The sequence below is a fragment of the Phacochoerus africanus genome, chromosome 15, assembly GCF_016906955.1.
Source record: "Phacochoerus africanus isolate WHEZ1 chromosome 15, ROS_Pafr_v1, whole genome shotgun sequence".
Lineage (NCBI taxonomy): Eukaryota > Metazoa > Chordata > Mammalia > Artiodactyla > Suidae > Phacochoerus > Phacochoerus africanus.
In genome coordinates, this window is record NC_062558.1 from 38263265 (window position 1) to 38277852 (window position 14588).

Below are 14588 nucleotides of genomic sequence, written 5' to 3' on the forward strand. Positions count from 1 at the left end.
CCATGAGGATGTGGGTTTGATCCCTGGCCTCGCTCAGTGGGTTAAGGATCTGGCATTGCTGTGAGCTGCGGTATAGGTTGCAGATACTGTTTGGATCTGGCTTTTCTGTGGCTGTGTCTGCAGACACTGTGGCTGTGGCTGTGGCTGGCAGCTGCAGCTCCAATTTGACCCCTAGCCTGAGAACTTCCATATGCTGCCCTGCAAAAAAAAAAAAAAAAAAGTTTTTACTTTGTTACCAATATTTAAAAATCCTTTTCTTAAAAGAGTGTAGCTTTACAGTCCTCTTTAGAAGAAAGATCTGCTGGTTCTGGGCCCAGCTGGTTGTTCAGGCTGGGGCTGAGGGACCCTGCCCACTCTGTAGAGCCATGGCCCTCAGCCTGGGTCAGGCTCACTCTCCCCTGGAGGGCTTGTTACAGCCTGAATCCCAGAGCTTCCAGTTCAGGAAGAGGGGAGGGGCCTGAGACTTTGCATTTCTGACAGGCTGCAGGTGACACTGAGGCTGCTGGTCCAGGGATCACCCAGAGCTGGGGCATTTCTGCCAATTTGCCCCCTGCCGTCATCTGTTTGGCCACAGAGGTCTTTGACTTGGGGGCCAGCTTTCCTTTTTTTTCTTTTTTTTCTTTTTTTTTTTTTCAGGCCACATATGTGGCATATGGAAGGCTAGGGGTTGAATCGGAGCTGCAGCCACAGCCGCAGCAATGCCAGATACAAGGCACATTTGTGACCTACACCGCAGCTCATGGCAGTGCCAGATCCTTAATCGACTGAGCAAGGTCAGGGATCACACCTGCATCCTCATGGATACTAGTTGGGTTCATTATAGCTGAGCCACAACGGGAACTCTCAGGGGCCAGCTTTCTGTCCCTTCCATTGTCCTGGCTCTGGCTTTTCTCAAGTTGTTTTTATACATCTTCCGCCCTCTCTCTCTCCCTTTCTGATTATCAGTCCCACCTGGAAACGACTCAGCCAGGGTCACTCAGCCAGAGAGGGCAGAAGCCTCTATTTTTCAGAGCCAGGTCCCCTTCTCCACAGCCTCTCGGGAGAGTCTGGATTCTGCCTATAACTCGGGCCCCGGCTCTGATTCAGAGATACCATTTAACTGCTCATCCCCGAGATTCCTCATCTAGAAAACGAGAGGGTCACGCTTGCCTGGAAAGGACCCCATGAAAGGCTATTGAGAAACGCTAAGCGCTGTCCTCCGCACCTCCTTTCTCCCTTTCTTGGAAACCAGGCCATTCTTCAGCCTCCAAGAGGCAAAAAATGAAAAAGAGTAGTGCGATGGTGATAAGGTAACCTTTCTACATCCGGCTCTCACTGCGATGAGCGGTGAGTAATTGGAAAAGTTCAGTCTGAAAGGCCCTCTTTAAAAAAGAGCGAGAGAGAACAAAAGAGGAAGAACCTCTGAGCTTAAATATGCCTCCACCAAACGGCTCCCAATGCCATTGCCTCACCGCCCCTCCCCCAGCAGTGGAATAGAGGCGTGATCCAGGGTCAGCACACACTCGCCTGCGGTGTAGGGGAGCAGTCAGCACAGGTGGAGCCTCGCCAAGACCCCCGCTTCTGTCCGCACCTTTTCCAGGGCTGTGGGGGAGCAACGAGGTCCTCTCTCTCCCACCCTGTGGGGCAGGATCTAAATGCATTGTCTCGGTCCTGGCCCCTCAGGTCGTCATCCAGTCGGCCCCCTTTCTGCAGGTTGTCCTTCATTCCCTGCAGTCGAAGGAATCGATGAAGGCACTTTGGAAGGAACACCAACCCACAGGGGCCAAACACTCCTTGTAATGACGTGTTTGTGGAACATGTGAGCGCGTCCTGAGGACGGAAGGACAGATGTGCCAGTGCCAGATGTGATGGCGCCACCACGGTCATGTCCACACTGTGCGAGAGAGGATTCGGGTGAAGGAAGGGGCCTGGGCGCCGAGGGAGAACTCCGTCAGTGCTGAGAGCATGTTTGCCTGAATGTTCAGAGTGTTGTTTGTGGGCTACACACAGGCTTGGGTTCTGCAGACATAATAGACTAGACTCTGCTGTCTTTCTCGAACAAGGAGGGAAAGACAAATAAGCAAACAAGCCGTTCCAGACAGTGCTCAGATCTGACAGGTGGCTGGTGGGGTGGAGGGAGAGGCTTTAAATAGGGTGGCCGCAGAAGGTGTCTTTGAGAAGGTGGCATTTGAGCCAAGGTTGAATGACCAAAGGGTTGACTGTGAAGATAGCAGGCAAGGAGATTCTGGGTTACAGGTCAAAGGTCCTGGGGCAGGCCCAAGTTTGATGGCTTCAGGGGCAGGAGGAAAGCCAGTGTGGTCAGATTAGCCTCCATTTCCCCATCCATGAGGCTGGAGGATTGGATGAGGCGGCCTTGACCGAAGGGGGAGGTCTGGATGATGGTCCTGTTGCCTGGCCTCCCTCTGCTGCAGAAACCACCTCTCATAGCTGGAGCATCCATTCAGCCTGTCTGTCCCTCCTCCTCACCTCAACTGCAGCCCTTACCACACGGCAACACAGCAAGGAAAGGATACAAGACGGGATGCAGGGCAAAGGAGCTGCCATCCTGCTACATTCATCCACCTGATGGGAACTACTCAGTGGGTCCATGAGTTCCCAGGTGGACCCTTCTTTAGGATGGTGAACAGAAAGGGGAGGGCAGAGAGCAGAAGTCAGAAGCCCCGAGCTCCAGACCCAAAGCAGTTTAAATGGGGGTCTTATCCCAGAGTCCTCTTCTGTTTGTCAGGCAGCGGGGGGCTGGCTGCCTGCCTGCAGCTCTTCCCTTTCAGGCAAGGGTCCTTAAGAATAAAGTTGAGGTCCAACCCACCAGCACCTAGCACACAGAGCCCTTGCCAATTATTCATAGACAAGACAGACCACATAAACTCCCATGAGCAGGAACTTTAGCAGAAGCTCAAGTTCAGGGACAGACTGCCCACTTTGAGTCCAGCATGGCTCATGACCACCCATGGGACCTTGGCCAAGTCCTTTCACTCCTGTTGTAGTTCATGACTCGGGCTGACCTTGGAGAAATCACATAGCTTCTTTGAGCCTCGGTTTTCTCTGTAAAATGGGAATAACAGGGCCAAGTTCATAAGGCTGTTGTGAGGTCATGTATAGCCAAAGTTTAACACACTGCAAGGCACATGGCACTGAAAAGGACTGGGGGACCGGATGGATGTTTAGTGTGTGTTTTAGAAGATTGGTGGTGGTGGTGGTGGTGGTGGTATATTGGAAAGGCTTTTTAATGCCAAGAGATGTATCTCTTTTTTTTTTTTTTTTTCTTACTCTAGAAGGAACAGAAAGAAGCCTGCAATTTATTCTTATCACAAAACCACCCCTTCATCTTGTTCTTGTTCAGACCACGCTGTTGTTCCAATTCTGGGTCCTTTGGGTGGAAGCTGATTTTTCTTTTTTTTCCCCCTCAGCAGTGCCTTAAGCACAGCTAGAGAGAAGTCAGGCCAACAGACTTCCCCACGTGACTCAGCACTTCTGCTGGAACTCTGGTTCCTCAGTGGAAAGTGAGGAGTTCCCTGGTGGCTTAGCAGGTTAAGGATCTGGTGTGGTCACTGCTGTGACATAGGTTCAGTCCTTGGCCTGGGAACTTTTGTATGCTACAGGTACAGCCGGGGGTTGAGGAGGGGGACACAAATAGGAGAGTGATAAGGACTTATGTCCAGGAAGCAGAGAGGCTTAGGCTCTTTAGGGTGTACTGACCCCCACTTGGTGTCAGTGTGCCAGCTAGCTTCCCAGCCTGTCCATTCAGCCCCCAAACCCAAGCATCGGAGCAGCTGTAAAATCTTTAGGCTTGGCATATCTGAAGGGCTCTCTCTTGTCTCCCCCCTCACTTCCTCCCCCTTCCCAACCCCAATCCCGTCACTTTGATCAAGGAGGAGGGAGAGGATTATTCATCCCTTTTCAGTCACAGAACCAAAATCCCGGAACAGTTCCATCCAGGGCTGAGCCAGTTCTGGCCAGAGGACCCGAGGGAGGAAATCCCCCCCCTCCACAGGACACACGCATATTTTGTCTGCGTTTGGGCCTGTGTGCAAACACAATTTGCATGCCAGGACTTGTTTACAAGGCCTGAGCATAATTGGCTTGCCTGGCTCCACACCTCGGCACCCCCTCCCACCTCCTCATCCTCCCCCATCCCACCCCCACTGCACCTCGAAAGAAATTAGAAACGTGACAACAAACTCCAGTTGTCGAAGGCCCACAAATCCCCACCAGTCACGCGTTCCCGGTGTGGCAGAGGGGGTTGGGGCTGCGGCGTCGGGGAGTAATTGGTGAACCCGAGGTGAATGAAATAATTGGAAAAGTGAGGTGTGATTTTGTTACTGAAGTGTGAGCGTAGTGGGGGAGGGAAGGAGGGCCATGTTTAAAAGCCCGGTATGTCCTCTTTATTCACAGCTTCTGATACAGTAATTGCTATTTTGTGGTTTCTATTATCCACACAGTGGGGAGCACCCAGTGTCTCCTTCCCTAGCGGTAGAGTCAGGCTGGTGGGGGGGGAGGGGTTCCTGGGTGCCCTGTCATCTTCCTCCCACTCTGGTCCCTGGTGGCCCTGCCCAGCCTCACCCAGGCCTCTGCTCCCAGGAAACATGGTTCGGCCAGAGCTTCCTGCAAAAGCCGCTCTTGAAAATGGCTCCGTGGGCTTTGCTGTCAGATAAGAACCTTAATAATGGCTGGTATTTATATATCTCTTATCTCCAAGGAGCTAAAGGTACTTCATTGATTTCCCCCCAACCTATTTTTTTTTTCCTTTTAATTCTCTTTCGATATCTCTCTGAGATCATTAGTATCGGCTTTATTTTCTCCCACACAGTGGTTACACAAGCAGCCAAAGCCATTCACTCCCCCAGCACTGCTCTTGAGCTGGCAGGGCAAGCTCACCTGGGTTTCGAGTCCCAAACTCCCGGGCTTGGGCCAGTCACTAGGCCTCTCTGGCTCTTGGTTTTCTCACCTGTGTAGACAGGAGGTCCCACAATTGTTGGACCTGGAAACAGTAATTGAAAAGGCCTAGAACGTCGCAGGCACGCTAGCACTGGCATCTGGGGTGACAGCAACAATGACAGTCTCTTGAAGTTCCAGCCATTCATTCCAGGGCTTCACGGTTATCTGGAAGTTCCTTCTAAGATCTAACCCTAATCTCCCATCTGCTCCATATGCCCTCGTTCTGTCTTATCCCATTCTCAGAAGGAAGGGACATGTGGTCAACGATAACCATGTCCCCAATCCCCTGAAGGATGGTGGGGTTTTTGAAGCTCCGAGGGTCTTGGGAGGCAGCATTTCCTTGGCCTTGCGGATGTCTGCCTGGAAACCCCAGGCAGGGGCTGTGACCTACCCCCTGGCCCCCTAGCTGCCTGGGACAGGACCCCAGCTCCCTGCCTGTCCCCACCTTCACTCCCTCGTGCCCCTCCATCATGGCTTCCTCCTGCCGAGGTCTCAAATGCCACTTCTCCAGGCCACGTAAGTGTGGCTCCTTCAGCTTCTCCTCATCAGCTTTTTTCTCCTCCTTTTAATTATTTTCCTACCCTTTCTCCGGACCCTTAGCTGCTTACCATGCATAGAGCATCCACAGCTTGCAGTGTGCTGCAGAGAGGGAGGAATTAACCTCACCAATCTCCATCTCCCTCTCTCGCTCTCTCTCTCTCATGCACACACACATAGGCGAGCTCCCCAGAAATGAGCCAGGACTAGGAGGAAATCTAGGCAGGGGCCCTTGAGACCATCAGGGAACAGGAGGTTGGAGCTCAGGGAGGTGGCATGCAGCTCGGGGAGAAGGAACCAGGACTTTGCCGGCCTCCCTCACCCTGGATCCCAGGCAACTCACTGGACCCCTCGGAGTCTGCAGTCTTAGTGGCCACCTCCGCATGCAGCTTTCCAGCTTCACATCAGACGGGGCCAAGCCTCAGTAAGAGAGAGACCCCAGCTCCTGGAAGTGCCCAGTCCCCTCCAGATAACTGAAAAGGGTGAACCATCATGCAGTGGAAAGAGCTCGGCTTCACATCAAAGAGTCCCAGATTCACATTCTGGCCCCACCACTTTCTGGCAAGAACCACTGCCTCCCCGAGCTTGAGTTTCTTCGTCTCTAAAATGGGGGCGCTGAGACCAGTCATAATGAACACTTGTGCCGTTTGTATGTACCCACATGACCTGATTCATGGAATCCTCATCACCACCCTCTGAGTGGGTGTGAAGTCCCAGTGGTCGTGTCCTCCTCCCAGGGCTGTCGTTTATCATTCCAGAATTACCTTCAGGTCTACTCTGAGCCAAGCCCCGTGATGGGCAAGAGAGATGGGGTTTCTACTCTCTCAGAGCCGGGTTCCTGCCCCAGGGGAAGGCACAGAGTTACGCAGGCATCCACGCTGCAGCGCCCTGTTTGAGAAGCACAGTGGGCCCTGACTACTGGTGGGGGGAGCAACCCAGCCTATAGGGCAGATCGGCCAAGGCCTGAAAGAGCCTGGGGCAGGGGTGGAGAGTGGAGCAAAGGGACCTGCACACCCAGAGGTTGCTAGTGGCCATGTCTGTCCAGCCCCCAGCATGACAGTGGGTGCTCGCCCAGGCCTCCCTGGGCCCTTCCATCTTCTCAGACCGTGCCTGAGGCTCTCTGAGGAACTTGGAGCCAGCGGGCCATTTATATTTATCCAAAGGAGCCTGCAAAAGAATGTGTGCGTCCTCCGCCCTCCTTGTCCAAGGCCAGCCCTGGCAGAAGCACCCGGGCCTCGCTGGGAAAAGAGGCAGCGTGTGTGTCGTGGGGCGCGTCGGCCTTTAGGTGGCGGAATAAAGCAGGTTTTGCAGGCTGGACTCCGCAGGCTCTCCCACCTCATCTCACTGCTTGTCCCCACCTGCCCAGCCTCGGGGCCCCTCCAAGTCAGCCACTGAGCCTCAGCCGGGGGCCGGGAAGACGGACAGGCCTCCTCTGCCCAGCCCCTCCAGCCCCTCCCCTCCCTGGGAGGCCGGCCTTGTCGCCAGCAGCCCAGTTTCTGTCGCCTGCTCAGAGAGGCGCCGGGAGGGGGAGCGGAGCCGCGGCTGGGGAGGGCGCTGAGGAGACGTGCAGATTCATTTTGAGGCTTCATAATGCTGCATTTACACACCGTCCTGCCTTCAGAAATTGGGCTGGCAGATGCCTGGTCATGCTGGCAGGGCTGCGGGTTAACTCCTCGGATTTAGCTTAGATCATTTCACGAGAGCTTACGGCCTTTACGGTGTTTGTCGCCCAATCGGTCTCTGGCCCCGAGGTATCCAGGACCGTCGTCGTGTGTAGATGCGTGTGCCCAGGCGCCCGCAAGTGTGTGTAGATTTCAAAATAAAATAATACCTCTCTTCACGTGCCGTGCACATTAAATATTTATCGGCGGCAATTTGTGCGTATATCTTTGATAAATGGACCTGAGGATGGGGTTGGGGCGAGGGAGTGAGACGGGAAAGCAAGAGCAGCTTGATCCTTTTGTCTGGGAATTTCTCAAGGTTTATGGGGGGGTGCGGAGGATGCTCCGAGGCTGCGTTTATGTGTTTACCTGTCTGATCCCTTTGGGGGCGGGGGGTGCCTGAGCCATTTTTTCCTCCGAAGCTTTACCTGACTTTGGCTTAGCAGATATTAAAACCTAGAGGCGGGAGGAGTAGGGTTTAGAGGGAGTCGCTGTGTGTCATGCAAGCACCAAGCACTCCAGAAACATCCCAGGTCCTGGATCTGAGAGAAGGGACTCATCCTACTTACTCAGCGCAGACGTGGAGGCATATTCAGGTCAGGAGATGGTGCTGACCCTACGTCCAGAGCACTGGCTCACCCACACCAGCAGCCCCTGGCCCTGGCTGCCTCCCCAGGAGGCTGGACCCCCCCACCCCCCGCCAAATATTTACACACCCACACCCGCCCCTGGGACAAGGGGAGGACGAGTGTGCCTGCCTGATGGAAAATTTTCCATCAGCTTCCCCAGTCTGATCATTCTCTTCCACCCAGTGAGAGGGAGAAGGCCACACACACACACACCCCCGCCGGGGCACGTGCAGGGGCGGCGGGGGGCAGGGTGGGGGGGAAGCCTGACACGGACATGAGCACTTGTGCATGTGTGTACACGCGCACGTGTGCATCTTTGGGCACTGCTCTCTTCTGGGGAAGGGAGAAGCCAGTGGGACTCAGTTGTGCGCGCCTCCGCCCCCACGCACTCCTTGGCTGGCCTCAGTTCTGAAACTCCTGTGATTTCATTCTAGCACCTTTGGGGAGCTGAAGACCGTCCGCCTGCCGAAGAAGATGACTGGGACAGGCACGCACAGAGGGTTCGGCTTCGTCGACTTCTTCACCAAGCAGGACGCGAAGGTGAGAGCCCCACCCAGCCCCTCCTTTCTGGGGACTACGAAGGAGAAGCATCAAGGCCTCTTAGCAGATGTGCGGGTCTTCTCCCCCCACCACAGTGTCCTTGCAAGGGAAGACCCTCGGTTTTGTGTGTGGAGAAGGGGGCCATTCTGCGTCCCCAGCTGTTCCAGGTCAGACAGGAAGCGTGCGAGACACTGTGCCGTGTGCCCAGGGGAACCCGGGAACAGCACTGGGTGGGGAGAGGCCACCATACACCCCAGTGGGAACCTGTCTTCCTGCTGGTGCCTGGGGCTTCTGTGCTGGTTTCAGGGGAGGTCAGCGCAGGCGGGGGCTACTATGTATAAGCACAGAACTCTGGAGTTCCTCAGAAACAACATCTTTTACTTTTGACGCAAGGTAGCCTCTTCTGTTTGGGGCTTGGTGTGGTGGCTCCTGGGTCCTTGCCCTCTGCCGCAGCAGACGAGGAGTAGAGGCTGTGTGACTGGGGTTCCTGCTGTGTCTGCTGTCACTGCCCTCACAGCTGCAGGTTAGGATCCTGGAGGGAGGGGCCGTGGCCCTGTCATCATGGGCTCCCTCCATGAGCCTGTGCCATGAGCACCTTCCTGCCTCCCGGCCTGTCTTCCCTCGCGGGTACGGGAAAGCAGCAGGCAGTTGTCACTAACGGCTGGGACCCCCTCTGCCCCTGAAGAAGTGTCTTCAGAAAAGCCAATGGTATTTGTTGCAATTGCACTCATCAGCCCCTGCAGCAAGTTGGCATTGCCAGAGGCCTAGCAGAGTGGAACTGAAGGTGACATCTCAGGGACACAGCTGCGGCCTTTGTGGGCCCTGGGAACATGCACAGGCAGAGAGGGCGCCCCGGGACCTCAGCGAGCCTGCCAGCCACCTTTGTCTCAGCATCTTGAACTCAAGTGCTTGCTTTGTCGACACGTGGCCACGTTTGTCCAGACATCTGCTCCTCTTTCTTCTCGGCTGGCAGCCTTTCCCTTGCCTCCTGTCGTGACGGCAGGGGCCGCGCTTCCTGCGTGCAGCCAGACCCTGCACGGCCTTGACACTCACCAGCAGGCCAGGCATCTGCGAGGTCCCCTCACTGGCCGCTTGGCTTTCCTGGCCCTGCCCCGTGCCTCAGTCTCCTCCTCAGTAAAACAGGGATGTGACAGGTCCCACACTCACAGGGGAGACACGTGAAGCCCCGACACCGGTCCTGAGGTCGAGTGAGCTATTTCCTCCTCATTCTCACTGGCCCAGGTCCTGTCAGAGCCACCAGTTCTCTATCCATGGACAGAGAGGAGAGGATGCTGGGCAGCTCTTTCTCTACTGCGTCCATTGAGCCCTGAGCTTCCGGGGCAGTGGGCAGTGAGGGTGTTCTTAACATCATTGTCACCTGTTTCATATCATTGTCACCTATTTCATATCGGGGTTTCTGCATGAGACTGTGACTGGGGGAGAAGTGGAGGGAGGACAGGGATTCACTCCCCATCCCTAAGAAACATCTCTTGTCAAGGACCAGTGTAGGCACTGGCTGTTAGAGCACAAACTGCCTATGCCTGAGTCCCAGCACTGTGCTCACCTGCTGCATGACCTTGGGCTGGCGGCTTCCTCTCTATGGCCTGGGTTCCCACCCCCCTTATAAAACAGGAATAGGATTTCCCCCATCAAGTCATTACAAGGTTTGGATGAGATGATAGGACAGGATCTGGCCCCCACGAGCTCTGCCTCTAGCCGCAATGAAAAGTGGTGATGGTGGTGACATGTAAGAAAGGACAGGGAGGGAGCAGAGAGAAAAGGCATCAGAGCTTTTCAGCCTGAAGCCATTCTTCTTCTTCCACGCAGTGGCCTCTCTCTAGATCATGAAGTCAGAATTAACGCGGCTCTCAGGGTCTGGGGGTTGGTCCAGGCCTGGGCTCCCAGCCTCAAGTTTCATTTGAGCGTTGGCAGGACGCAGTCAGTACAGCTTTGTTTCTGGGGTCCTCAGAACGGAGGGGGTTCTCAGGTAGGCAGGGCAGTGCCAGTGCCCACCTGGCAGCACCCGGCACCCGAGGCCGGGCTGCAAATGTTCCTTCCAAAGCCCAGCACAGCCCTTGGCTGGTCGATGGAAGAAGCTCCTCCCCCTCCGTTTCCTTCCCGCCCTGCATTCTGGGCTCCAGGAGGAGAGAGGGCAGCCGAGGACAGCGAGGACTCAACCCCCAGCCCCACTGGCACTGGCTCTTGCTGCCCCTCGCCTCCAACAGGCGGCAGCTCGGCTCCTGAGCCGTCCTGGCCCCACCGTTCCCACCTCTCGCTGCCGGGACGCAGTCCCTCTGTGCCACCCCCGCCGTGGAGCTAGCCGGTGGAGCAAGCCGGTGCCACCGGGAGGCACCTCTCCTGCAAAGATTCCTCTGCTCTTTTTGCTTCCCGGGGAAGCTGCCGTGGCTTCTCCCTCTCCTTCTCGCCGTCTGTCTGAAGAACTTTATTGTCTCCCGAGTGGAACGTTTAGCGCTCTCCACTGACCCATAGAGCCGTGCGCACTGCATATTGGTGAATAGAATTCTGAATATTGTAAATATCTGGTTAGCTCGAGGGTGGACGTGATTTTGAAGAGGGAAAGTAATGCGGGAAGAAGACATTGAGTTAGAAAACCCGGGAGATTTCTTTTTATTTTAGCAGAAGGAACTCGTGGGAATCCCAGGGCTGGTGGGAGAACCTCCAGAACCCCCAGTGTCTCAGGACACCCCCCCCCCCAATCTGCTACCCCTCCCTCAGGGGTTTTCCCTTGGAAGCACTTCAGGAAACGATACCTGCTTTAGAAATCCTTCCAGGGGCTTGACTGAACCCTGACCACTCAGCTCCCTCCCTGAGGGCTTTGCCCCCATTTCCTGCATCCTCTGGGAAGATAAGCAGTCGTCACTCTTTTGGCATCAGCAACGCTTGAATCTGGAGATATCCTCAGATGGGAGAAAAGGCGAAGGGGAGAAACGGATGAAGGGGAGCAGATGCATGTTCGAGGAGGAGGCTGGGAGGAAGTAAAGGCTCATTGCAGACCCTCGAGTCTACAAAGCAGTGGAGAAACTGGCTTTGAGCCAGCTCTGTGACTCCCAGCCCGGTGCTCGTTCCCCAGCACCAACCAGTCCGCTTTGCCAACTGCAGAGCAGAGAAGAGTTAGGTGCCCCGGTCAATCCCTAGAGCAGCCTCTCTGCACGCCCGTTTTTCTTTGGGCCCCAAGCAAGGCTATCTGTGTCCTCTGTGCAGCCTGGGATTCTAAGTCTTCTGACCTTGCTCCATGACCCCGTGTTCCACCCTGCTCCTCCTCAGGAACTCATCAGCCTTCAGGCCCCTCTGGGTCAAGCACACACCCCCATCTAGAAAGAGAGTGCCAGCACGAGGCTCCACAGGGAGCTCTGGGTAACCAGGCAACTGATGACAATAGCCAGAGACTCCCGCAACCGGCGGCCAGCTTCGTACGTGACATGTACACCGCACACGCATTGTCTAGTCCCAACCTGCAGCAGCTCCAGAATGGCGGGAGATTTGCATAACTCCCTCCCCGGTTTCTCCAAGCATCTGCATGTACAGCCGCTGCAGAGTCCTGGGAACCCACAGGAAGCCAGACCTGGCTCTGCCGCTGAGATGCTAAATGGAGAGTGGATCTGGCCGGCAGGCCCCATCACAGGCTCTGCGAGCTGGCGTGTTCTCCCCACCTGGGACATTCCATCGCCCAGCGTCCCAGACATAGCTCTCAGTCCCTCTGGAAGGGCTGGTATGATCTAGACCTCCAGGTGGGATGGGCCCGCCTTCTCAAAGAACCTTCCCCCACATGCTGGAGGGAAGCAGAGGCAAAGGTTGATGAGGGCAGACAGGAAGTCATGGACTTCCAAACACAGTGGTCTTCCCAGTGGCTGGGTCTGTGCTTGTGTGTATCGATGTTTGTAGTGTCACACACAGCTCTCTGGTCCCTGATGATGTTTCTAGAGGGGCAGTCTCTTGACTTTGATTGGGAAAAAAAAAAAAAAAAGTATCAACTTCTAAAAGCCCTTCTTCATTGCTGGGCATTTGCATGCATAGGTGGTAGGAAGCCATTTGACAGATGGGAAAACTGAGGTTCGAAGGGATGGCGCCACTTGCCAGAGCTGAGAAACCCCGTGTCTATCTAATTCCAAAGCTCATCTATTCAGGACGTCCTGCCTTTATTTGTACTCCCTTAAACTGAGTGCCACCTCTGGCCAAATCATGCGCCAGCCCCCTCCGCTCTCCTCCACACCCATCACCTCTCTCTCAGCCCCAAAGAAAAGGGCTCACCAATTAGACATGTTGGAGAAAGGCCAAGAGGTTGACCCTTAGAACATCTCCTGGGAACCAGCCCAGGATGGAATCAGCATCTCCTGGCCCCCAGAGGAGGAACAGGCATTACTTTAGTGGCTTCCAGAGCCGCACTGTCTCCTTCCAATTCTCTCAAGCCTTGGGGCCAGCAGCTTTCTACCTGGGCAGGTGACCCGGGTTTCAACAAACAGGTGTGCCCATGCCTATTGGCCAAGAGGCCACCAATAGCTATTCAGATTCCGTTTAGAAGCCACCACCTCCTCTGTCTTTACCTGGACCCCTGGTCATGGAGGAAGAAGGGAAAGAAGGCAGAGAGCAGCCTTGCAGCCCAGAAACCAGAACATTCTTCCACCCCTACCACCATGTCTGCGCCTTTAATTTTTCCCTTCCCCGAGCCCACCGAGCCTTTGTACTTTTGCAGTTGCAGCTGTTTTTATTTGCCGCCGCTGCTGTTGTTTTAAAAGGTCTATTTTCACATGGAATGTTATCCAATTAGCAGAGCAATGTGTTGGCTTAAATAAACACTTGGGGGGAGCCGGCAGTAGGGAGATGCGATGGCGGTCGGCGTTGGCAGGCAGCATCCTTCTCACTGTGGTAAACAGCCACAGCTTTAATTGTAGGGTCACACCAGTGAACACCGCCTTTCTCGCTTTTGCACGTGGCCATGGGTGGTGGCTGAGGGCGGGATGTGGACATGTGGCCCCAGGCCCCCCCCCTAGTTGGGGTGATGTGGAAGGTTCTGTAGGGGGTCCCATCAGGCCTCTCTGCACCCATGGCCTTGGCCTTGCAGATTCCACCAAAACAGGACCTGTGGCAGGAAGAAGTGATGATGAGCGTGCCCAACCGAGCTTCTTAAGGTGGGGACAGCCACCTGCTTGCTGGGTGCCCAGTGCACCCAGCACAGTGCCCAGGCATGGTGCAGGCACCATCAATAGTCACCATCATCAGATTAGCAACACTGTATGCTCCACATGCACATTTGCTTAACTGAGTGGAGGAGGGTGCAGAGTACAGCCCCCACCCCCCGCAGGGAAGCGTAGCTGGTCTGATGGGGACATTGCATCACAGAAATGAAGAATCCATGGGCTGTGTCACACCCCCAGGCAGCCCATTCTAGAAAGGCAGGGCAGCACGGTGGTTAGCAGCATGGCCTGGGGAGTCAGAGCTGCCCCTCTCCATCTGCATGACTGTGGTCAGGGGGCTTCATGTCCCCAGACCCCAGGTTACTCATTCGCACAACCGGAAATAATAGTACCACCGCTGGAGGCATTTGTGAAGGTTGAGTGGAATGGTGTGTGCCGAATGCTTAACACAGGCTAAGGCACAGCCCCAAAGAGGCAGGGGCAGCCGAGTGTTCTAGGCCCCTGTGGGTCAGAGGCATAGCAGCCTGAAGCCTAGGTATCAGCTGCTTTTTATCTCCTAAAGTGCTAAGTGGAGGCAAATTCAGGGATCGGGGTTCTGTCCCCATTTGTCGGTTTAAACGTGTGTATTAGATGTGCACACTCATGCTTGTGTTTTAATTGCAGGTCTTGCCTAGTTCCTATCATTAGGGCCCAGGGGTAAAAGAAAATGTGTTTGAATACTGAGCCTTGCATTTCAAGACAGGGATTCAGACTCAGCCAACACATTTATGGGCTGAGAATCCAGGATCAGGACAAGCCTCCCTCATTAGACTAGCACACGTGCATCCCTCATCCCTGAGGTATAAGCGGGGCCATGACATGCTCATCTGTTGACTGCGTCCCTCTGTCCCTCCATGTGCACTGGGGTCTGCCCAGCCCCCAGCAGGAGGCCACAGGGCTCCCCTACGCTGAAAAGGATTCAGGTTCACATGTCCTCATTTCACATTTATTCAGGAATCAGGACATGTTCCCCAGGAAAGGTAGCCAGCCCAGCCTAGCTGGAAGGCCTTTCTCCCTCCCAGCAGCACTAAATAATCATCATCCTTTTAAAACTCTACCACAAAGGCAACAACAACACAGGCCCTGGGGATCAG

At 55.0% G+C, this 14588-nt stretch overlaps 1 protein-coding gene across 1 annotated transcript in view; it reads left to right on the forward strand.

Moving 5' to 3' along the window:
* RBM19 (RNA binding motif protein 19) overlaps nt 1–14588 on the forward strand; it is a 121513-nt gene that overhangs the window by 79010 nt on the left and 27915 nt on the right. The window contains exon 22 of the mRNA XM_047762749.1: nt 8197–8302. Coding sequence (XP_047618705.1) covers nt 8197–8302 — 106 coding nt within the window. The remainder of the gene's footprint in view (nt 1–8196; nt 8303–14588) is intronic.